The 25,747-nt window shown below is 42.2% G+C and overlaps 1 protein-coding gene across 2 annotated transcripts; it reads right to left on the bottom strand.

The window, feature by feature from the left end:
- Positions 1-39: 39 nt before the first annotated feature.
- Positions 40-25,490, bottom strand: LOC129742826 (serine/threonine-protein kinase grp). 2 transcript variants are annotated; one of them, XM_055734765.1, is made up of 7 exons: positions 24,989-25,490; positions 16,701-17,807; positions 14,944-15,167; positions 13,195-13,372; positions 12,953-13,095; positions 1,934-2,143; positions 40-1,023 (listed from the first exon to the last, which is right to left on the bottom strand). In XM_055734765.1, the coding sequence occupies exons 2-7, from the start codon at positions 16,778-16,780 to the stop codon at positions 383-385; spliced, it is 1,476 nt and encodes a 491-aa protein (XP_055590740.1). In that variant the 5' UTR covers positions 16,781-17,807; positions 24,989-25,490; the 3' UTR covers positions 40-382. The 2 variants fall into 2 exon arrangements, with proteins under 2 accessions (XP_055590740.1, XP_055590741.1); XM_055734766.1 differs by lacking the exon at positions 24,989-25,490 and adding an exon at positions 23,149-23,721.
- Between the last annotated feature and the right edge of the window lie 257 nt (positions 25,491-25,747).

Genomic DNA, 25,747 nt, shown 5'->3' with positions numbered 1-25,747 from the left:
AGGGACGTGATATCTAACACAAGAATACATGCGAAACAGTTTCAATAGAAAATCGATTATCATTTATGGCTAACGTATAATTCATTTCATAAGTCAACATTCTCCGTGAGATTTCTGCTTGATTACAAATTCTAGAAAAGGACTGTGTGCTCTAACGGCAAAATGATTCCCTGAATTTGTCAATTCCTTTCCATAATTAGGTACTGTTGTGAAAAACCGTATACTACTTTTCGAAAATCTAGTTAAGGGTAGAGTGAACACCAAAACGCACTTTAGTTTCTTATCACCCGACGGCAGCTACTAGGTAAAAAGCAAAAACAAGAACACTTCGGAACGGTTTCATAATAAACTCCGCGCGGCTTTTCGAAAAGCGCTATGACGTCTAAGGCACCGAATTGGTTGCAATGGCGATGGGCCACGTTACCGGGCCTTTCATCACAATGTCCCCCAAACTTTGTTTGATCCGAATGAAACGTCGCTTGAACTCCAATCCACAACCCTTGGATAGGCGGAAATCACACAAAATTTTACCATCCATCTCAATTATGTTAGCCTTGAAGATCAGCTGTAGCTTTCGCCGATCGATGGTAGAAATGGTAATGACGCCTTCGTCGTTGGATTTCCAGCTGTACCCCAACTTCTCCAGGGCAGTAGACAACCGTTTGAGAGCTTCGTCACATTTTGCTGCCACGAAAAATCGAGTCATCCGTCTAACTAGCCGCTGGAACGGATTTGACTGGGTGGCCCCCACCGATTGGGTCGGATTCAACTGGGTACACAGAATCAAATCATCGAGCATCGTCGGCTGAGAGAAGCAAAAGCCGTTACGCGCTTCGATTGCCTCCTCCATACCGTGCACCTCCATATGGGTGATTGTAGGCACCGGCTGTGATTGGCAAAGCCGCGATGTGGAATCATCCAGCGGCGTCGATAGGTCCTGGTTCGAGCAGAGACGTTTGGCCCGCGGAGATATCATTCCATCCACCGCGTCCCGTCCATTGCCGCTGGAGTCCGAAATGCCACCTAAAACAGAACAACGAGTCAGATCAGTTGAACATTTGAGGAAAAGATTTTTTTTCTAGGAGAAAAAACACTTTCATTGCAATTGTTCTACAAATAAAAACACACTAAGAAACTTAAGAATAAAAAACAAAAATCACAGCTCATTGGATTTTTGGTAATAAAGCTTTACGCAATCATAGAACGGTCCAGCATACAGCTAAAATCACCAAAGACCCAATAAACGTGTCAAACCAAGCGGGCAAGGCAGCAAGCAGATGGGCGTGCAATTGCATTAATAACAACTGATAATTGAAAACAATAAAAATGCTAAAAACTTAAAAACATAATGCCTCAAAATACTAGAAACTAAACTTTCAGCACAATTGTTTCACCATGTTCACTGCTTTTCGTTGATGAGCCCCAAGCATGTTCCATGCTTTGGTAATCTAGCTTTATGAAATCATTAGCTTCTATCATACAGCTAAAGCGCCAAAGCACGGACCAAAGGGGTGTTGTTGATTGGGGAGGTGGGAAGCCGGAAGCACTAATTAATCCGTGTTTGATCTCAACCGCGTGTGTGGTGGATGAAAGCAACGTTGGCCAAGGTACAAAGTTACTCTCAGGATTTTTTACCATTAGTATGAACGGACGGCTGAGAGTCACTCAGTACCTGAACCAAAACTTGCACCTATGCGATTGATTGCAGTATCCGGCCAAGTTGCACTTTCACTCTTCTTTTTAACACGTTTTGTGTATTATTTATTGAACAGATTAGTTAGCTATCTTTGACCTAACGTACTTAGTATTATTACTCACTCAATCACACAATCTTTATTGATCGACTTTTGCAACGTCGACTAAAAATATTGAGAACTTAACTGAAATAAAACTCGAGTGAAATAAAATCCACTCTCAAAGCAACAGCACTCACCCTGATTTCCATTGAACTGCAAACGGCACCACTTGTGCTCCTGGATTTTGTCCAGGGTGAGCCGCTGGGACGCGCTCGGGACCAGAATCTTCCGCAGCAGCGACAACGTCAGGGTGTCCAGCTTGCACCAGGGAGTCGCGGTGGTGTACTTGTTCTCTTTCCAGCAGAGGTACTCGGCACAGGACGTCGACGGTTGATCCCAGGGCAGTTCTGTGGTGGTGAGGAGTTAATTCCGATGATCAAGACGAGCACGTTCATAGCAGTAGCGCAGAAAATCCCGGATTGCATGGAACAGGCAAAGGGATGAAAAAAAAAAACCGGCAAAAGAAAGAATAAAGATAAAGAAAATGAATGAAAAAAAACATAAATGTTTCCGATATCAGTATCGAACGGAGTACAAGCGCGACGCAGTTTTTTTCGTCACCGGCTTATGGCAGTACACAACTTTTGATTTTGGAAATAGGCATTCTACAAATAGGTTTGTTATCGGGAATCACTCGTCAGTAGAGTGCTTGTTGTACACCGAAGAAAGAGGACGAATGAGTGTTTAATGGCAGCAAGTCGTCGCCCTTTCTAAACGTAACTTAGCATCTACATGGGGAACGATAAATGCATTTTGGATTGTCAGCCATCTTGGGAAAACCCCCCAAGTAAAGAACTGTCCGGAAATTTAGACATTATATTGCACATTTAGGTCCAATTTTCCTAGCCCCAAAAAATACAGAAATCAGGCAAAATTAGACTTCTTTTGAAAAATAAGGAAAGAACTGAGACTTATCTGATCATCGAAAAACCCATCAAACACATATGGCGTATTTTTTTTTTTGATTCCGGATTTGGCTCTGGAACCGTCAGAATAAAAAAGCAAGTTTCGGGTTTCGAGTTATTCCATACGTAGGTGTGCGTGAGAACGAGCGCAAAGTTTACATGCAGCTGTCATTTTGTCCTCCTTTCTGGATTCCTTCATTCGGTTCTTCACATCCGGATTGCAGTTTTTCTTGTCCGGATTGCACTGGACTGCAGATAGTACGATTTTGCTTGGCTGAGAGGTTCAAAATCGCGGCAATAATCATTTGCCCGTTCATTATTTCAACTGTTTTGTTTTCAGCCAAAAACAGCTGTTTAATGTTTTGACAACAACGTTGAGAGTATTGGTGAACTTCTCGCAAAACTGACTTTTTTCTCAGGGCGACTCCGTCCCTTTTTCGAGCGAACCTAGGTTGCCTCTCGAGCAATAAATGAGCACGATGACAGCAGTTAGAGCGAACCTAGGTTGCCTCTAGTTTGCCTCCAGGTGAAAAAAAATACGGTAATAGACAAATCCTGGAAAACCAGGAACATTGGCATCTTTTGTAATGAAATCACACTAAAGACAGGTTGGTTTTAAGGCATAAGCTTCGAAATGTTTGAAGCTGACAAAGTTCCAGTAGGCGTCAAAATTTTCGCTACGTAAAAAAAGTTTTTCAGAAGTACGAAAATAGTATAAAAAGATTAAAAGAACATCGAATCCAGCTGAGTATAACCCGGAAGATGAACATTATTGTGAGGTAAAGGGTGATACGGTCAAAATTTGGTCAATATCAACTTGACGTATTTCTTTCAATTTTGCATTTAAAAAACCTGAACACCCCTCATTTTGAAGGTGTGTGTGTGTAGAATGTTGCTCCTATTTTGATTTTGGAATTCACTCTTCAGTTGTCAAAATGCCGTCCAAGGAAGAAGAGCAGCGTATCAGAATTTTGCTCGCGCATCGCGAAAATCCGAGCTACTCGCACGCAAAGCTGGCAAAATCGCTAAAAGTTGCCAAATCAACCGTTACAAATGTAATTAAAGTGTTTGGGGAACGTTTGTCGACAGCCAGGAAGTCTAGATCGGGGGGAAATCGAAAACCGGAAGCCGCTGAGACGACAGAGAGTTGTCTGTAGTTTCAAGCGAAAGCCTCGCTCTTCGAGATGCCGCAAATAAGCTGGGTGTATCGTCTACAACCGTGCATCAAGCCGAAAAACGAGCCGGTCTATCGACTTACAAGAAGGTAGTGACTCCAAATCGCGATGATAAACAAAATACGACGGCCAAAGCGCGATCCCGGAGTCTGTACACGACGATGCTGACGAAGTTTGACTGCGTGGTAATGGACGACGAAACCTACGTCAAAGCCGACTACAAGCAGCTTCCGGGACAGGAGTTTTATACGGCAAAAGGAAGGGGAAAGGTAGCAGATATTTTCAAGCACATGAAATTGTCAAAGTTCTCGAAGAAATATCTGGTTTGGCAAGCACGCTGTGGATTGATGGGAAAATCACGTGAACATTTCTTACACAAGAAAGATATGAGAAGAGGCTTCAGAAGTTTCGTTTGCCAACGTTGCGAAAGTTTTCAGTACCGAAAACGCATCTGTCCTATACTCCTGCCAACTGAAGACCCACGGATCCGGATCAGTTAAATACAGTGAGGGGCAAAATAAAGTGTCCAAATTGTTTTTTTTTCAATTTCTTTTATTTTTCTGGTTAAAATTCAACTAAAACGCATCGTAATCATTTTTTTAATATTGTTTATTAAGTTCTTTTCAATTTTTGTTAATGTTGCGTTGTTGAAAAAAAAAGTTTTTCTGATAGAAAAAAAAACAGTTAATATTCCAAAAAAAAACAGGGGCAAAATAAAGTATCCAGATCGGTACAGCTTCAAATTGATTCAAACTGAAGGCAAACAAGAACGATTTAATAATGGGAATGGCCTCCTTCGGCCTTCAACACCTCCTACAAGTGCTTCGGTATACTTTCAACAAGGTTGTGCAAGTGTTGTGGGTTGAGTTCCTCCCACGCATGCTCCATGGCATCAAAATAAGTATTTTTAATTTGTCACACCAGTCTTATCAATCAGAGCATCGAGAATGGCCCACAGATTTTCGATGGGGTTCAGATCAAGACTTTGTGGGGGCCATTCAAGGGGTTTGATGCGGCAGAAACGGGAAAATGACTTCATCAGATTGGCCGTATGCTTCGGATCGTTATTCTGCTGTAAAACGAAGCGCTCTTCGAGGCCCGTCTTGATGAGAGATACCTCGAGGTTTTCCCGCAGGATATTGGAATATGACTCAGCTGTCATGATTCCGTCATTTTTTACCAAATTGCCCACCCCACCCCAAGAAAAGCACCCTCACACCATCACGTTACCTCCACCGTGCTTGACTGTTCCTTGGATATGGCGATCTTGGAGCTCCTCACCCGACTTGCTCCACATATGATCCCGCTTCTTCCGGTTGAATAGCTCGAATTTGGATTCATCGGGCCACAACAATGTTTTCCAGTACTCGAGCCGTTTATCGGCGTGTTCCTTGACGAACTTGAACCGTTTAGCCTTGTTCACCTGGCTGATGAAAGGCCTTCTCACTGCGATCTTTCTATGGTACTCCTTTGCATGGATGCGGCGACGGACAGTACAACGCAATACCGAAAATTGGAGATCTTCCTGTATCTGTCGGATCGTTATTATTGCGTTTTTCTTCACTTCAAGAATGATTTTCTTGTCCGTTCTGGCATCTGTCTTGGGCTTCAGTCCTCTTCCTGGACGATCCATCACCGATTCGAACGTTTTCATCTTCTTCATGATTTTTGATACCGCTGTCTGGCTGATTTCGTAGTGCTTGGCCACTTCCCGGTGCGTTTGACCGTTATTCACATCACGAACATTCAGTTTCCGGATGGACAACGGAATGAAACCAGAAATTTAAGCGTTCTCCATATTTTACAATTTATTCGAATGTAGACACCTGTTTGAATACTCCAGAGCCAAGCCAGTTGTTTATGAAACGTCAAAATACACAAAACAAACAAATTCGAGGGACCTTCGATGGAAACTTATTGAAATTATATTGATTTTTGAGTTGGACACTTTATTTTGCCCATGTTTTTTTGGAATGCAAATTGTTTTTTTTTTTCTATCAGAAAAACTTTCTTTTTTTTACCAGCGTAACATAAACAAAAATTAAAAAGAACATAATAAACAATATTTTAAAAATGATTACGATGTGTTTTCGGTGAATTTAACCAGAAAAATAAATGAAATGATAAAAAAATAATTTGGACACTTTATTTTGCCCCTCACTGTATGTATCCTCTCGATGAAAACGTATTTGATGAGATCTAACCTTTTTACAGATTTACAGATTACTTTTACGTTGCATTATTTTTATAACAACTCATATGAAGCGTTTGGCAGGAAAATGCACGCTTCATTACTCCTCTTGTTCCGGTATCTTTTGCGATATTCAGCACATGGTTGGCTCGGTCGTAGTGATCTCTGCAATGCTTAAATGTTTACAGGTAACTTAAGTCACATTGAAAAGAAAAATGAAGAACGCAAGGCTTTCATTTTCCAGGATGCTTACATGTTTTGGCTATGTTGGTACAAGAAGAAGTATAAGCTTCGAAATGTATAACGAAATTCTGTGTCCACTGGAGGCTTAACGAAAACCTCTTTGGCAGAATCGCCGATGTAGAGTATCACTAATGGACCCGTTTGAGGTTCACTATACACCGCTGATTTGATCGATATAGCTTTGTAGATAATGAAGAGGTTGATTGTGCTTCCAGGAGCGCAGTACGAGATGAACCAAATACTCTATGTAATTAAGGTCACAGCTTGTGTACCAGGAAGGTCGATATTGAGTCGTGACAAAGAGAAAGACCAGACAACGGTCGGAGCAGACTGAAACCAACTGTGCAGGGCTGTCTAGTAGTGTACATCCGATCTCACGATTCGTATCTTATGTTCTGGTGTTAAGAAGGTGGACCTCGAGTCATTGAAGGTCTTCAAGAGAGAGGTTTGCGTGTTTAGCCCCGAGGAGAGAACAGGCCTTAAGTCAAAAAGAAGAGGGGTATTAGAGTTAACTTTGAACCGTTACGAGAAAAGGTCATATCTCGAGACGTTAGAGGAGAGTTATGTGTTCATTAACCTCGAGTTATTGTAAGGAGAGGTCGTTAGTTTACCGTTGAGTGTAGTGAGAATCTTAGTTTAAACAACGAAACACACCATCATGATTCAAGGAGGTGCTTTAGGGAGGAACGGAGAATGACCACTCCAAGATACCGAACGCGTAGAGGCACCGTGACCAGGTCAACAGAGCGCTAGTCGACACCAGGTGGAGCTGAAGGACGCGTTATGATGACGGTAACGCTAACGCATCGAAGCGTAACAGGACATGATGGGAGGAATTACTGGACGGACCTAAAATGTCTATGACCGGAGTACGGGGTCAATAGCCTAGCTAAGAAACAGGCTCATTTGGATCCATAAGCTCGAGACGTCGACTTCACCAAACCACACAAAGCCAGTAGGCAACCCAGCAAGTTATCTGGGCCACAGTTTTAACCAGATAACCGCCATTTTGAACCCCGTACCCGGCGTCCGACTAATCCATTTCCGTATCATATCATGTGCCTTAGGACCCCGTAATTTTTGGCTGGAAACCGGTCGATCCACCGAAGATCTACCTCCAGGAAACCAGGAACCAGCTCCACCCAACATTGCGCGTACCGTGAACCAGCCGATACCCAGCGTGCCTCTTCCGAATTCGACATCCAATTCGTCGTTGTTCGACCTTCGCCACCCACCAAGAGATTCTTGGATCCCTGTCAGCAATCGTCGGGAAGCCGCTAGGAGTATTTAGCCAACGCCAACCCGCAACACCGTCACGGCACCGCGCCGCAACACAAGGTAGGACAAAATGGTTTCCTTGGGAATAATTGTCTGGGGAAAAGCGAATTGCCATAACCAACCCCATTTGACCAGTGCCACGATTTTCAGAACGTTTTTTTCGGAAAAACAAAGTGGGAGTTTTCTTGACCGAACTAAAGTGTTTCCTTGAGTCCGCGATTCCCTTTTTTACGAGTGCCGACCCTGAGGCTAGAGGGGGGTGCTTGCTCCACTGAGCAGTAGATTAGCCCGTTGGTTACAAGATCTTTAGTCGATCCATAGATCAGGCATCCAGTTGCCAAGAGGACAGGTTTTTTCGGGAACCTAAAAAACCTTTACGTGGAGATGTTGATTCTCGAGTCGTGAGAGGAGTTTTCAGGCTTTTAGTCGTAATGAGGAGAGTTATTTTTTTGTCAATACCGTGGGAACGACTTTTTGTAAGGTGTGTAATCATTGGGAAGTCGTTGAGCCGGAGAAACTGTGAAAGAACGGCGAGCCGGGAGCCAGATAGAAGATCGTCGCGCCATTATTGACGAGGCGTCGGACCAAACACAGAACGTCGAGCCGAAGCCATAGGGAGGACGTCGAATCGAGACTTTTGAAGGTCATCGAGCCGCAGCAAGGGAGTCGAGAAGAGAAATTAACTGAAGATCTTCAGATCTTAGCAAGGTCGTCGGACCAGGAATCATGGAAGGTCGTTGTTGAGATTTGTTTCATCGTAACAATCGATGGGACAGATAACAAAATACACATAATTAATAAAGTAACCATGGAGATGGTTTTTGTATTAAAGACAGTTGGGTGAGGTGAAATAAAGTATTCCAGTTTCTACCACCAAGAACAGGACAAGTCTCTCCTCTCCACTGCCTAAGTTCTTCCTTCAACAGGTTATGGGACCAGCACTGGTGAAAGGAGGAGAAATGGAATCAAGAGTGGAAAATCATCCAGCCAGGAAGCCGGTGGAACAACAACGAGCCGGAGTCAAGGAAGGTCAACGAGCACGGAACGGTGGAAGGTTGTCGGACCAGAAGCCAACTGGAAGGTCGTCGGACCGGGAAATCAGGTGGAGGTCGACAAGCCAGGCAACACGGGAGGTCGTCGGACAGGTGCTTTGGAAGGTCGTTGAGTCGGATCCATTAGAAGCGGACCAGAATCCATTGGAAGGTCGATGGGCCGGAAGCCATGGAAGGTTGGCGGGCCGGTATCGTGGAAGATCGTCAAGTCAGGAATCAGGAGGTGGTCGTCGGGCAATGAGCCACTGAAAGACTTACGAGCAGGGTACCACGGAAGGCCGGTGCCATGGAAAGTCGTCGGACTGGAAAGCCAAAAGAAGGTCGTCGAGCTGGACCACTAAAAGCGTCAGACCTCAGGAAAGACGTCGAGGCGTAGGGAAAGCTTCGAGCCGCAGGAAGAGCTTCGAGACAAGCGCATGGATCGGATGGTGATCGGATCAGAGCCATTGGGAAGCCATCGGACCGGAAGCCATTGGAAGGTCGTCGGACCCGGTGCCTTGGTAGGTCGTCGAGGATCCCGTCGTCCACCAGGATTTGGGTGGAGGTCGTTGAACTGGTGCCATGAAAGGTCGTAGTTGCAACAGGGACAAGAGCGTCATGCTATGAAGAAGACGAATAAGTTCCGGTGCGTGCGTTCAAGAGGAGCAGCAAACATACAAAAGACAGTTGGGTGAAGTGAAATAAAGCATTCCAAGTTCTACCACCAACTAGACAATTCCTTCCTTTCCACCGGCCACGTGCTACCGCAACAGTCGTCGGACTAGGAGCCAACTGAGAGATATTGGGACCTGGATTCCAATTTACCGGCGCCATGGTAGGTCGTCGAGTCAGATCCCGATGGTGGGCGTCGAACTAGTGCCACTGATCACACTGACATGACACTTAGAACAAAAATTTAACCAATTTCTGTCTAATTTTTTTTGTCAGATTTTGCAGGTACACAATACCGACGGTAGGTGGCGAACCGAAAAAATTTGAAAAAATGCCCTGTAGGAAAAATGTACCTGCTTAGCCCGATTTTATTGTAGAAATTGTCTGTTTTTTTAAAGTTGGTTGGCATTTCCTAACCGGGGTAGCATTTTTTCAAATCGATCGATGCGCACTCTGGAATCGACATTGCGTACTGTTGGAAAAATTATCCAGAAAACAAAATCGAGTGGCTAGTCAGTATGGTCAGTGCTAGTGCCATAGAAGGTCGTCAAGCCGCAGCAAAAGGAGTCGATATCAAAAGTCAACTGAAAGGTAATCGAATCGTAGCTAGATAAAGGTTGAATTACCTGGCATTATGGAAAGTCGTCGAACCATGAGCCAACTGGAAGAACGTCAGACCTTAAAACCAATTAGAGGTCGTCGCGCCAGGAATCTTGTTAAGAATGTCGAGTCGAAAGCGACATGAAAGCTACAATAGAGGCGAGAGCGTGGTGCAAAAATGAAAGCGACAATTGAGGAGCAGTCCTATCTTTGAAGAAGTCAGGAGACTGCACAAGGGCAGTCCCCGAATGGGATGCAGGTCAGTGGCGTCAAAAAGATTCTAGGATGCAGGAGGGAATACTGTGACAGCCGTCTGCTGTTACAGGTACGTGTCTAGGTTAAGCAATCTAGAGTTGCCAGCTCAAGAAACACGCAAAATTGAACCACGTTAAGAGTATACTATGACCATCATGGTACGTTATTGTGTTCAATAGAAATTTGTCTAGAGCAGCTACATGACATCATTCATAATTGACTGCGCGATGGAAGTATTGTCAGCTTCATTGGCTCTACAGTTAACTGGTGGGGGACAAATGTCTGATATGAGATTTTCAATCTTCTTTTCATAATTCATTTTCAATTCAAACATTCCTACTACAAGAATAATTCTCTTCAAGTTGGTAAGCCTTACATCGTGCCCATATCGATTGGGGGTGTAATTTTCGTTCTCTCTGATGTCCGTTCACTCCTGGCCGGGTGTTGCGATGCAATTGATAATAATTGCCATCGCAAGCGAGACTTCGCAGAGCAACACATACGAGGAAAAAAATATCAAATTAAAAAAAAAATCAACCCATTTTGTAGGCTAAGCCTCTATGCAAATGAATTTTGAACCATTGATCACAAAACAAATGCATCGTGCCGTGAGAAACGCGATACAGTGTTCTCATCTCGTAAGCTAGAATTGTGGTGGCCGATAGTGTGTTATAATGGTTTGGCGAATATGTCCTAGAATACCGCTCTGAGCGAACGGCCACACGGGTGTGGGAGAACATGCGCATTGTGGGCCAACAAATAAATACAGTACGGGAAGTAACGTATAGGCATAAATTCTTTAAAACAACGTGTCGCTCCTGCTCCGGGAAGGGAGCGAAAAAAGCTACCGAAAGGACGAGCAAAAACACACATTTCTGTGAATGAGCTGCTGTTGCGAGGATTCTGGGTTACGCAGTCATTTGGGATTTCAATACGGCTTGATTCAATCTTCTGAACTAAAGAAAGTATTCATTGACTCATTATTTTTTATGGGATGAAAATGTTCGTAAAAAAAAGAAGTTTGGTTGTTATAAAAAAAATTGCCTTTTTCAAATCTTAAAATGTCCTCCTTTCAGCCGGACAGTTAGTCTGATGGAATTTATTAATTCATGTTAAAAATGTACGTCTCGGTGATCGAGTGGTTAGCGTGGTAAGACGGTAGTCGCTGGTCTACTGATGGCATGGGTTCCCCAAGTAACACTGATTGATTTATGAGACACTTCAGGCCTCTTATGAAACTTAAACTTGGTCTTGTACCCGGTTATAAAACCTGAAATGTTATTTGTGTTTGATTCCCATCTCGGTACTGGGTGTTAAATGTTAATCTTAACTTGTCCACGTCATTTATTCAGTCTGTAAAGCCTAAATCGGCTAAGGCGGTGTATGTCTTTTACAAAATGTCATAAACTACCTTCTTATCATCCATAAATAACCAATGTAAGATGTGCTCCCAAATAATATTAAAGAAAGAAGAACTCTACCAATACCTAATAATGACAGTCATTACGATGTTTCTTGAATAAAAATAAGTAATTCAGCAATAGTTTATGGTACTGTTTCCCATACTTTTTCTTCCATGGAATATTTCCGAAGGTCATCCTCACAAAAACAACAAGCACATTTCGGATAAGCTTACACTCGAAAAAAAAAACACCTTCATTACACTTCGGATTAGTATCACAGCAATGTCTAGCAACAGCAAGCTTAGCATACGGATTTTATCTTAACTTACATCACACACTCACAAGCTGGTATTTATGAAGAGCAAAACACGCACGAAATAAATAAATAAAAAACAGCGAATTAAAAAAAACATAGAACGATTGTTTTGGCGGTTGGATTTCATCGTTTCTTCAGGCCGAACAACAGCTCATCAAAGCGCGCGCAACTTAAAACCGAAAGAGTAAAACAACCGTACAATACAAGAAAAAAAAATGGCACAGCTTCGATTGCCTTACATAAATACATGAATACAACATATGATCATCACGGGTGATTTTGAGAGCGCTTTGGATTTGTTTTGATTTTTTTTTTGGAGTGATATGGTTGTTAATTGATTGGTTGTGCAGCAAGCAGTTCCCAGTTGGACCTCTGGTACTAAAGCTTTAGAAGATACGTGATGGTGTGGCAACTCAACATTCTACAGCTAGAATACCAAAGATACAGCCGGAAACGGAAATCATACAAACGAAAAAACGAGAACAAGTGTTCAAAGGCATGTCAACTGAAGATGGTTCACAACACTCACAGAAAAATTAAAAACTCAATCACATTACAAAGTGCAGCAGAGCAGTTTTTTGGTTTGGTTTTTGGAGGCAATTAGGTGAATGTTCATTAGTTGCTTTTTCTATTATGTTCTTCTGATCAGCAACGTTCTGTTCTGTCGATGATTGGCATATTTGCACATTTAAGGAGTTTAAAGCCAAGACATTGATACAGCAGCAGCAGCATTTTCTTACACGAACAGCTATGATTTGGAGCAACGAGCAACTTTTTTCCATACTGATAGATAGCGGTGAATTCGTGATTCAGTTCGTCGATTCAATTCGCTTATGGTGCTTATTAGGGAGATTTGTAATGTTTAAGCTTACGCCAGTTGTGTGGGGTATTGGTTTGCAAACAACAAAAGGAAAGTTTTGTTAGAAAGTGCACAAGACAAGGTAAAGAGGCAAGTAGTACTACTTTTTTGGATTCGGGGTAATGAGATGAAAAGTATTACGGCAATACGCATAGCATTCGAAAGCATTAGGATGAGTTAAAAAGATATTCATAAGCTCGTTTTCAAAAAAATCAAAAGTGTACTAACCTCCTGCCAGCATTGTGACTAGAATGATTCCACAAGACCACAGATCGGCGGGTGTTGCGTGGTATGGTTTGACTAGCACTTCCGGCGCCACGTACGGTAGGGTTCCGCATTTTTTGTCCAGCAAACGCTCGCGGCCCTTCATTCTAAAGAGAGACAGAGAGCGAAATAAAACACAATCAAAATAAATAAGGAACAAAGCGTTTTATCCAGCTACAGGAGGATACTTGGTTTGTACCTACTACCTAAACATGGTCGCCATGCCAAAGTCGGAGATTTTCACATTGTCATGCTCGTCCAGAAGCAAATTTTCCGGCTTCAGGTCCCGGTGGGCTACGCCCCGAGTGTGCAGATACTCCACACCGGCCATCAGCTGGTTGAAGTACCGCTGGGCTTCCGGGATCGGCATTCCGACGTCCGGTTCTGAAAGATGTAGGGAAGAAGTTATTAGAAGGTAAGTTGTAAATGGCTATTGCTATTTTATTCTTTGAAAATTTAAAGCCCAGGATAAAAATAAAGTCGTTAAGATTTCGTACCTTGTGTCTAATTTGTTTTTTTCTGGTTCTAACTGTTATAGTCTAATGTATCCTTGAATCGATTGAGTTTGAAAAATCCCTTTGTTGCCCGCACAATTTTCGTCATCAGAACAGGGGTAGGCTTAATTCGGCACGTTATCCAAACATACGGGAAATTTGTGCCTAGTGTGTGACGGTTATTCAGACTGTTAAGCCGACAGGACGTATTGGGTATTAGGCCGAATGGTCATCAGGCCGAAGAGTCGTTAGGCCGAATGACCTGATTTAGGCATATCGGCCTAGTAGGTGCTTTTTTCCCTTAACATTCAACTCTTATGTTATCGTGAGGAGACAGTACGTTGTGACGTCACGATTTGTGAAATACGTGGGGGAAGGGGGCCAAAAAAGTACAATTTTAGCGTAACGTAATTTACGGATACCGCCTTAAAAAAATTGAAATTTTAAAGAAACCTGCTTCTGATACATTTTCCACCGTCAATGAGTACAGTATTAGCAACATTCAGCAGTGTTTTTATTCAAAAAAGCACACTAACATCCTTTGAAATGATGATTTAATTCAAAATATAAAAAATGGGGTTGTCGTAATCCAAATATGCAATTCTCTGACAAATTCTACTTTTCAGATTAAGCAAAATAACAAAAGGAATCTGAGTTGAATGCAAGCTTCTGAAAGCTACAAGTGACGTGAAGAAGCTCATGCTGTAGGTCACTGCAGATCCTCTTTCTTAAGATATGATTTTATCTTTATCTATAAATAATAAATTATTCCTACAAGAGCGAGTTGATATCAAAACAGTATTTAACTCGATAGTATTTAAGATGTTCTAGAAAAAATGACTTTGGTGAGAAACGAAAAGGAAACATTACATTTTCGCTTTACAGTAGGTAGTTTAAAATTTATCTACAAGAATTGGGTATTGGAAGTAAAAGTTGCGTTACTTCGATTCAAATGTCCTTGCAATTGAAGGCTGCAATTTCTGAAATCGGGATCAAACCGATAAGATAATGCATCCCTCTCCTCTCAACTAGGGAAATTCTAAGTTCCTAATTGTTCTACCAGAACGGAAAAAAATTTCATCACGTGTTCCCACTCCCTAACACTACGATGTTAATATCATGGAACCGAATTGATTTCGATTGGATGTTTAAAGGTGGACCTGAACTGACTACTGAGCTGAAATCTTCATTTATGCTGAATTTTCTTCGCCAGACATATCACAGACATTCGATTCGGTGGTAAACTTGGTGGTTTTCCATTTTTCCTCCCACATCAATTTTGGGCTTTCTGAGTCAGTCGAGTGTCGTCGGGTTCCCCCCATCCATTAAGAGAGAAAAGAAAAATTCTCCATCGAAAGTTTTTCGCCTATTCCTGGGGTTGGGTACTTCAAACAACCCTTAATTGCTGATTGCACTATTTTCTCAACGTTCCGGAACTATTTTAACAACAATCTCACTTACCGATTCGATCGAACAGCTCCCCGCCGGAGGCGTATTCCAGAAAGATGTACTCGATGTCGCCCTGGGTGCGTTTGCCGAAAAATTTCAAAATGTTGGGATGCTGCAGGATTTTCTGGATGCAGACCTCCTTTTTGACCGAGCTTTCCGCGTCCGGGTGCTTCTTCAGGTCGACCATCTTCATTGCTACGGCCTCACCCGACTGGCGGTTGATGAGCAGTTTCACTCTGGAATGGTCCCGTCGATTCCGACCGGTTTGTGTTGCGGTGAGATAATAAGAGAGCACACGAGAAACAGCAACACATACAGTTGCGTGAGAACAAGAGAGCACCAGGAGGCCAGGTATGGAATCACGGACATCACATCAGGCAGGATATCGCAGCAGCAGCATCCGTTTCCCACGTGGAGTGCGGGCGCAGGATCGGTTCGTTTCGAGCAAGCCACCGGAGAGACAGAGAGTGAGCAAGTTTATGGAAAGGAGAGAAAATAGGACAAAGGATAAAACACATGGTGATTAATGAATGTTGTTACAATGTACGGAAGCAGAACACTTTGAAAGTTATACATATTTCTGTTAATTTTTTTTAAAGTGATTTGAGAAAAACTATTTTTATTTACTTAATGGTTAAACATGTTTTATATCTAACTGTTTTTTCCTGAATTCGGAAATCAATATTTCATTCTGAAATATATCTGGTTTTTGACTTATGAAAAATTCGGTTAAAAAACATTTTAATAATTCGTATAAATACGATAAAATTTATTCCTTACACTTCAAGTGAATAGTGTAGTTTAGTTGATTTTATTCACTTCATGGCCTTTTAAAATTTATTGGGGACACTTTACCATCCTTCTGCATTGATGCCATCCATAATTGTGATCAATTTTTTTAATAATTTTTCAACCTTGTTTTTTCTACACGACTTCAAGGTTCTACAAGGTTGTCGGCAGTTAACACTGTATTTAAAAGATAACATTTTATAGTCCAGTTTTTAACCACAACTCACAATAGTTTTTGAAGGTGGGAATGAATTTAGCACTAAAGCTTGAGCGATCTAAGACATGTGTAATGACTTGATAACTGATACCTGAGTGAGATCTGAAACCGAGATTTGGGATTCGAGACATGAGACTCGATATTTGAGATTTCAGAACTGAGACATGCGACATAAGCCTTACCTAAGATCTTTGGTCCTGGTCTCATGTCTCGACCTTCAACTCTCAAGTTTAACTTTCAAATTCAAAAGTCTCAAATCCCAAATCTGAATTCTTAAATCTCAAATGCCAAATCTTAAGTCGTCATTCTCGATCTCAATTCTTAGGTTTCAGGTTACAAATCTCATGTCTCAAATTTCTGGTCTCAGTATCAAGTCTCAAATCTTGTGTCTCAGATCTCATCTTTTTAATGCTGAACTTATCCCATCTTCAAAAATTTCTGAATTTTTCGAAAAAAAAAACTGCAGAATATTTTCTTTGAGAAACCGTGTTAATTTGAATTGTAATTTCACTAGACTAGAGCTATCCAAAGCGAAACAAAAATTCGTAAATGCACCTTCACATTATCTTTTCTCTTCTACGAATTTCATCCTTTAAGAACGTCTAAGGATTGTCCGTCCTTTTTTCCTCACTAAATTTTGTAAATTAAATTTCTGTGTATGGGTTGAATTCGCTGCACATTCTAATCAAACTCTACCCCTTAATCCAAACAATATCTTCAAGTGTTCCAAAAGGTAAGAGTTATCGAAAAAAAGCTAGCTTACTCGCCATAGGCACCTTCTCCGAGGGTCTGTGCCAGTGTCCATCCATCGACGAATTCTCGATTCGGCTGTGTCGCAGTCATCGTTGTTAGGCTTTTTTTCACACTCCCTTACAAGCCAATCGAATGTTCCCGCGATATCCACGTTGTCCCAACAGAGACAAACTAGGTAACACAAAACAGTTTTGCAGTTCCAAAGAGTATTAGATCTAGTATCACTCGGTAATTTTCTTCCTTTTTTTGTTCACCGTCTCCGATCTGGCTTTTTAGCTATAACTGAGAGTGGAGGGGCACAACACTGTACTTAGAGATGCCCTAGATTGAATTTTGATTCCAATCCAAATGATATTTGCCGCTACAGAACCTAGTCTGGTTGTGATTCCTTGCACTCTTCATATATGGTAGGTTTTTATGATATTTCACCGCAGCTGCTCCGGGAGTGGAGCGTGAATTTGCTCGAGAGGACACAGGTTGGAAGTCCCTTTTCGTTTGGTAATGTTCCGGACTGCAATGGTTTTCTCGCGTTGTACGTGTGTTTGTTTACTCTAGGTTCCGAAATCGAGGAATCAGATCCCACACGATAACAAAAAATGAATATATATTTCTAACCTAAAAAGGACACACACGTTAGTGTCGTCCCTCAGATAGAGGGTGGTAGCTTGGAGCTATTAATGTTTTTTGGTATTCAGCCAAATTTTTAACACTGCTGGAAGGCGCCCCCTCTTAGAGAAAGGTGCTGCAGGAAGCAGAGGGTGGACGCTTTTGTATCTCTGTGACAAGAGTTATGGATCTGACCACCACGCCGCAGCCAAGCTGGTCGTCGGTCAGCTGCAATGTCGTACGGAATTGATGATGCTGGTTGCAGGACAACTAGGAGTTTGGTTCCACTTGCACTACTACTTTTGTTGCTTCTGCCTCTGCCGCCAACGCCGCCAGGGAGATTGTTCGTGTCCCGTATTGATTGGGACAGTTTTTCCCACTTCGGAGAAGAACTACTGCTGCTGCTGCCGTTGGTCGTTGTCGTCGTTGTTAGTGGCCCCAAAAGTGTTGCCATGTCCTTTCGGAACGCATACCAGAGACAAAAATGTCATAGGAACGATTGCGTTCGAATCTGGAAGTAGAAACCAGAGAATGATGTCAATAATGGTAAAATTGATAAATGATTATTTTGGAATGAATACCAACAGTATGTTAATTTTTTTTTTTCAAAACAATCTTTTATCTACAAATTTTACTGTTGGACTGATTTGGTATTAACTGAGATCAACATGAAATTTCAACTCTACCATCAACAAATTCCTGACTCAATATTTTTAATCTTACGATTCTTTATCCAGCACTTTTAGTGTCCAGAAATCGTATGCACACGACAACGTATCATCCTGTTCCTGTACACCGGGAGAGAAACAGAGCGTATGTGTATGTGTTAGGGTAGAGGTTTTCCAACCTGAGCCTCTACCCGTACCCACTAGTTTCATCTTTCAGGATTCGACTAGGGAGAGCTCATCTCATCCAGTGGTTGGTGATGTTCGGTCGGTTCCCCGAGTATCGATTCTCGACCTGCCCCAGCCCAAACGAGCTATGGGTAAGTTACGCAGCATATTTGCGCTAGAAATTATTGGCCTTATCATGCCCCTGTGCTGGGGAATGAATGTGTTGCGGGAGATCCGTTGGTTGCGGTGAACTAAAAAAAAAACACAACTTTCCATGGATTTTGTAAGGAAATTGTGGCTCGGATAAGCAGGATTCTACTATAAAAACAGCGACAAAAGAATTTTATTTGTAATTCTACCGTAAACCCTTCAACTTATTTTTAATGAAATACTTATCTTCTTCACAGGTCAGCCAACAAAAATGAAGCTTAAAAATAGACAAACACGATTTCAAGCTTATTTGAATTTTCTGGAATTTTCCATACAAATGTTTTTTTTTTGTGGAGTTTGAATAGCTGTGTGAAGCTGATTTTTTTCCATACAAATGTCCATACAAAATTGAAACGGAAATTCAGGAATCAGCCAAACATCTCCAATTTCGCACTTATGCTTGGTGACCAAAAAGGCATCGAAAAAAAAACATATGGGAGCAAAGAGTCAGTTTTTGCAGAGGCCTTAGAAATTTATTCTACGGATTTCTTACCTAAGCTAAGTCATCATTGCCTTTACCGAAACCTGGCTCAACAACCGGACCCTCTCTAAAGGGCGAACACGAAATTATTGCGACACATTCAATAGGGCATAACTTTTTTTGCCATTGCGTAAAAATCAACCAAATCTGCACACTTTCTCATTGATGTGTATTGTTTATATGCTGTCAAACTCGAAGTCGAAAATGGAGGTGAACCAAAGCGAGTCGAGAGAACAAATTCTTTCCAAACACCTGGAACTTCCAGACCTGTCGCTCCGGCAGTTGGGAAAAATGTTGAACATTCACCATTCAACCGTCTCCAGAGTGTTGAAGCGGCTCCAGGAGCGGTTGACGTTCGATCACGATAAAGGAGCTGGAAGAAAACCGGAACCGGAGAACAAAAAGACGTAGGGAAAGGTGAAGCGGATGATTCAAGCAAACCACAAAGTTTCTGTGTAGCCGATTATCGCTTGTGCGATTGCCCACCCCTAACAAACAGCATCGTCGGCTCTCACAGCCTTACTGAAGTGAACTTACAACGCCCAACGCGTAAACACACACTTGTGATATGCGGCAGTACGTTAACGGTCTCCCGTTCAGCCAGCGTAGAACGAAACCTTAAGTTACACAGTTTCAAGCCGTGATTTGGCAGAAAAGATCGGCATGTCGCACAGCTACGTCCAGAATGCAAAAAAGAGAGCTGAACCACATACATACGAGGCACAGAACTTCCCAAATCGCCGGCTAAAACTCGGGCACGGAAGCTCTATGAGAGAATGCTGACAAAATGTGGCTGCTGTGTGATGGACGACGAAACGTACACAAAAGCCGATTCCAAGCCAATTCCGGAGTTGGAGTTTTTTTTTTACTGGCAAAGGCAAGTTCGATGTGGACAACAAATTAAAGAATCATAAAATGTGGAAGTTCGCTTTGTTTCGCAGGCTCTCTGCTCTTGCGGAGGAGTGAGCGTTTCGTGACAAAAAGCACAGTAAATGGCGAGATCTACAAATCTGATTGCCTCGAGAAGCGCCTTTTGTCGTTCTTGCAGCAGCACGACGATGCTCCGCTAATTTGACCAGATTTGGTATCATGCCACTATTCTAAAAGTGTCCTGGAGTGGTGTGAGGCCAATTCTGTCCATTTTGTTCCAAATGACATGAACTCGCCAAACTGTCCGGAGCTGAGTCCGGTGGAGCAGTACTGGACAATAGTGTAGCGAGAAATTCGGAAGAGCAAGAAGACAGTCTAAGGCCAGAAGGACATGTTAAGAAAATGGAAAAAAAAACTTAGAAACTGGTACTGGATGATACTGTAAAGACTTCTAAAATGCGTTTAATTTTACACTCAAGGCTCCATCGATTAACTTTTCTTTTGATTGTTGAAGTAAAGTATAAACATCCTTAATTATATCATCGATCGCCATGTGCCGACACGCAGATCTGCTACCAATCTACGAACCACCTGGGTTACTGAAATCCTACGGCGTCTTAAGACGGCTAAACAGCGCGCACTACGTAACTACAACAAGCACAAGTCCTTCCACACTAGGGACAAATATCGCAAATTGAATGCTGCCTATAAGAAAGCCAGTAAGCGTTGCTACCAGAATTATATTAATTGGCTACAACGGAATTTCAAGAGTAGTCCGAAAGCATTGCGGAAGCACGTGGAAATTCAGCCGAAAAAATCAGGGTTTCCGCCTCGCGTGTTCCTGAACAGCGATACAGTGAATTCTGATCCCGAAACTTGTGATTTATCGAGAAGTTCTCTAGCATTTTTATAACTGGATCCATTTCTCCTGAGCATGAAATTGCTACACACAACATTTATTCGCAAAATTCGAGTTTTCATCCGATTTCCATCAAATTTTCAGAGATTGAAAAATAACTATTAATCTTCATTTTACCATTTTACTCATATTTTATTTACAGTCCCTACGTCCATAAGATTCTGCACAACCTGTGAATCAACCGTTTTTGCACGTAAACCCATACTTTCTTCAGTTCCTCGAATGTCCTCACTACCTTAGGTCGTTTAAGAAGGTGCTGCTTCATAATTGCCCAGTACTGCTCGATGGGGCGGAGTTGTGGAGTGTTGGGTGGTTGAACATTTTCGGCACGAAATTGACCTTATGTCCGCATACCACTTCAGCACGTCCTTGAAGGAGAGGAAGCAGTCGCTTCTGGAGGCACTCTTTCATGTACACCTGTCCGTTCATCGTGTCCTGGGTCACGAAAGGTGCACTCCGCTTCCCGCACGTGCAGATGGCTTGCCAAACCAGGAATTTATTCGCAAATTTGGACATCTTCTGAGTGCGGACATGCTTCGGAACGCTGAACTTATGATTGACCGTGGAAAACCGGTTGCCGGGAATCTGTTTGAAGTCGGCCTTCACATAGGTTTCGTCGTCCATGATGCAGCATTCAACTTTCGTCAGCATGTTGAGGTACAACGAGTTTTGGCGGACTCGTTTTGCTTCTCGTCACGATTGGGGGCCTTTTGTACCTTGAACGTTCGGAGCCCAGCCTTTGTTTTAGCCTTCTAGACAAAACTTCGGCTAAGGTGCAGGCTTCTTAGGGATCGGTGGTCTATCGTTCCTCGAACCGCTTAATTACTCGCGGCATCGTGGAATTCGCGAATCCCAACGTTTTAGCGATGGAACGATGCGAGAGATCCTTGTTCTCGTGATGAATGTGCAAGATTTTATCACGCATGAGCTGTTCTTTCGACTCCATTTCCGCGAGTTTTGATCACAGGACTTTAAAACTTGCAGGATGTAAACAATGCACTATGAACTAAATCCACCCAAATTTTCAATTAATTTTACCCAACAGTCAAAAAGTTAGAGCAATTTCATAGTGTGGCAATTTCATCGTGGACACCCTTTAATTCGTTATTCAAGCTCCAACTTTCCAACGCTCAGCACGGGTTCATGCCTAAACGATCCACGACTACAAACTTACTCACCTTTACATCTATGTGCAAGACAGCTTTGCTATGAAAACCCAAACTGACGCCATTCATACTGTTCGTTCTGCTGCATTCGACAAGTTGAACCACGATATCGCTATCGAAAAGCTCGAACGTTTGGGTTTCTGTGGATCCCTTCTGCACTGGTTCCGTAGTTAGTTAACGGGTCGAAAGTTATCCGTTCGTATTGGTGACTCCTTTTCAAATCAGTTTCTTGCCTCCTCTGGTGTGCCTCAAGGAAGTCAATTAGGACCATTCATTTTCGTGATAAATTTGAATGATGTTTTCTCGCTCCTTGACTCCAATAGCAATTCAATGGTTTTTTTCCAAATGGTGTGACCACGTGTGACTTCAATTGTCTAATAACTTTTTTATCATAAGTCGAATTGAAATGCAGTCTTCGGATGAATATTTGTCATAGTTTAGGCTTTAAGAAAAACCGTTTTCAAAAGAAATCGGCCGAAGGGGACCAAAGTTATTAGAAAAAAAACTAGATTTTCATGTTCCTCTGAAAAAAATGTCTCAAAATCCCTTACAAATTTTAGGCTCGTTGAGCGACCCCTTTCCGTGATCCGATCTGGCACAAATTTGGCATGAGACCTTGTACTGTTGCAATAAAAAATATTGCGAAAAACAAATTAAATGGAATAAATTGCACAGAGGCTTGTATGCAACAAAATTGCATACTATATCGTTGCACAAAACCTATAAACCAAGTTATTTTTTATCGAATAATTCAATCAAAACAAGAAAGCAAAAGGTGAAATAACTCCCATCTTCTCAGATTTGTTTTTTGGAACACTCGGTAATACGAATACCGAATCGTTGAACTTTTCAGTTTATTCGGTAAATATTGGCGGTGTTCTTGTATTTTTTTACCGAGTAACATTCATCAAACGGACCTAATAAAAAATGATCGAACTGATCAACGAACTCCACAAGTCAAAAGTTCGGTAAAAAAAAATCCCGCTTACTGTGTGGGTGATAGTTTTGACTTAGTGCAAGTGGGAAACAGCAAAAAATTACGGGGTTTTTAAGGACAGAAGGAATAACTTATCGCTTCCAATGCCAATATTGTGTCATGTTTCGAAATTGAAAGAATATTTATATGAAAGAAACACGTGCACCAAATCGCAAACCATAATTGAACAAGATGGTATTCAACAAATCGACAAGAATTTTCCGAAACAATTCTTTGAGTATTCTCCAGGATCACTCCCTTGGAGGAAGACAAACGCAACGATTCACTTCTTGAAATGATGAATCGAATTTTTAATCCATTTTCTTCGTAGCCTTTCGAAGGATTTCATTCTAAAAACTTGTAACTGCAGCTTTAAAAAAAGACTTAATCTACCAACCTGGTAGTGTCGACACCAGTTTGGCGTTTTCTGTCCACTCAGCAAATTCCTCGCCGATCAAACATCCGTTCTTTGAACTTGCGACTTATCGCTAGGACTCGTGCAATGCAGCGATTCACATTTTTCACAGCAAACCCATTCACAGCAGCACTTCACTTGTGCTTGGTTTAAAGCTTCTAATGGCGCTCTTTCGCCGGTCAGCCTCGGAACTGACCACCGGGAACCGGTCACCAAAATCAACTGCTGCTGCGACTACCTTCTTTCCTTCATGTCTTTTGTTGCACTTGAGTTTTTTTGTCTGATTTTGTGCTCTTCGCACTGTGTCTGTGTGTGTCCACGCCTCGAGAACAACCACCGATGGTCAGTCCGTTCAATCGGTTCGAGATGGATAGCACACAGCAGCGGCAACAATAATCAATGTGTGAAATCGCCGAAGAAATCTTTACGGAAAACAAAAAAAAAAGATGAAAAGCACCGAGCGGCGAGCAAATCGAAGAATGTTCTGGCAGGAGAACTCGACAGAATGGAATGAGCAAGGACAGTGTAAAAATCTGCGCTCCACGACGGAAGATGATGACTCCTGGACTGGCTGGATGGTATTCTGTCTTCTTTGTAGGCATCTTGTGCCGGGAGAAGGCAACGATATCGCACGCACACAACGATTCGATCTTTTCGATGTATGGTACCGTGGCCTTTGCGCATTCACCGAAAAGGTAACAGCAGAAGCGGCAAGATTGAAGACCTTTGCGACTTTTTTTCCTGTGTCTGCTCTCCGTTTCCATCATATATACCTTTGTCGTCTCTTTCGGGAGGCCAATTCCTCGTGCCCAGAGTTGCCGTTGTCATTATTCTGACTCGATCGTCGTAGGCACAGGGTCGTTTTCATTAAGCTGGCTTTACATGAAGTGCTAAATTGCAAATTTCATTGTCGAATATGATCTTTGCTTTCTAGCAGATCTCTGATTTAATCTTCATTGACTGAATTTAAGGATCACCAAACTTCCGAGTTCATTAGATCCAAAGGCTTTGTAGAATGCTTGTTTCTTTCGGCAGGGGCCATACATTTTTTTTCTCAAGAGCTCGTCCAGCGCGCGTCTTTAAGCCGATTCTAACATCCCGACTTCAGTCACGAAAAATCATCTTGCAAAGTTAGAAAATGATTTTTTCTCCCTTGCGAACCGAACGTCGAACGTGTAAAAGTCAGCCGTGCGATAAAATCCTTTGACTGCACGTGCTGAACAGTTCAAACGATTCTCCGAAGTTAAGATCACTTGCATGCAAGTCCTTGCAAGTTGCTTGCTTCGCGGTGATGCGATGTACATTTGCAAACTTGAATGTTAAGCGGGGCCTAGGGGGCCTAAACTTCACAACACCACATTTGTACAAATGCGATCAAATTCTGTCGCTGTATATACGATTTGCATCGTGCGTGTCACTTCTTGAATGAATGCGCAAACGGTTTGAGTAAAATCGATCGGCATCGAAATTTTTTGTACAAACTTTTGTTTTGTACAAACCTCTGTGGCATGGTGTATGGTGCTGTTTGTACTGTTTGTACAAGTTTGTCGAATTTGCACACGCCATTTGTGTAATGTATGGTCCGCTTAAACCGGCTGTTTGGACCAGGGATGCTATCGCAATTTCAATTCATAAGAGTAATTAAAGTTTAAGGTATTTCATTGAACAATTTGATAAATTCCTCCAAAATTCATTCGAAACAGTTGAAAGATCGAAAGTTAAACCACAGGGAATTTAACTGTTGAAGATGAGAAAAAAATGTATCATGTTGGAAACTTGAGATTTTTACGAATTTTCAATTTAAAATAACAGTCACACTTACCCTTCTGGCAGCACTGATACCGGATCGAAGATTTTGAACCTTTTTCCCGGTCGTCTTCACACTTCGGGAGGGCTCTATCTCACACAAACTAACCAAAAATCGCTTCTCCACGGACGGAGCCTTATTTTTTCGCCTGTTTCAATTTTCGGGAATGAGGGTGCTCTTTGTGGTTCTCCCACGGTCGGTAATCTGACAAGTTTTCTTCTTAGTGAGCTGGTTTCGTTAATTACTTGTGAATCAATGAAGGCAAAAAAAAAATCGTTCCTAGCCAATCCCTGACAAGACCGAAATGGCTACATGGCACAGATAGCACTTTTCGATTAGGCGGATGATTTTGAACAATTTTCGGCAACCAAGAAGCGAACGCACCTCGTGCGCAAGGCACAAAATCACAAAACTTGGTAATTTTTCTACGGTTAAACACCCCGCACTTTCTGGATTTTACGAACAATCCGAAAATTTCTGCACGCGGCGCTGGTTTTCTGCGAACTGACAGACTCGCGTCGCGGCGATGATGAAAAAGGACGGAAATTTTGCCGGCTTTCGCACAGCCGCCGTTATGCGCAACCTCATGCAGCCGCCCGTTGCTGTCAGAAATTAAAGGCATGTGACACGCTTAAGAATATATAGGCGCATCGTATGTTTCAAAACCCAAAAACACGGAGAAAAATACATTGTTTATTCGGTCAAATGTTGAACAAGTTCAACATCGGAAGGATCAAACGTTCCAGTTGGCGAACATTTATTGAGGTTCCAAAC

The sequence above is a fragment of the Uranotaenia lowii genome, chromosome 2 (assembly GCF_029784155.1).
Source record: "Uranotaenia lowii strain MFRU-FL chromosome 2, ASM2978415v1, whole genome shotgun sequence".
NCBI classification, from domain to species: domain Eukaryota; kingdom Metazoa; phylum Arthropoda; class Insecta; order Diptera; family Culicidae; genus Uranotaenia; species Uranotaenia lowii.
The sequence above is the reverse complement of the archived record's forward strand: the minus strand, read 5'-3'. Positions and strand labels throughout refer to the sequence as shown.

What these genes read in the sequence shown, in the direction of transcription:
- LOC129742826 (XM_055734765.1), bottom strand. Translation starts at nt 16,780, where the DNA reads ATGACTGCGACACAGCCGAATCGAGAATTCGTCGATGGATGGACACTG. An exon ending in GGAGCTGTTCGATCGAATCG is followed by an intron (nt 13,373 to 14,943) that starts GTAAGTGAGATT and finishes TACATCTTTCAG; the next exon opens with AACCGGACGTCGGAATGCCG. An exon ending in GCAGTTCAATGGAAATCAGG is followed by an intron (nt 1,024 to 1,933) that starts GTGAGTGCTGTT and finishes GTTCTGTTTTAG; the next exon opens with GTGGCATTTCGGACTCCAGC.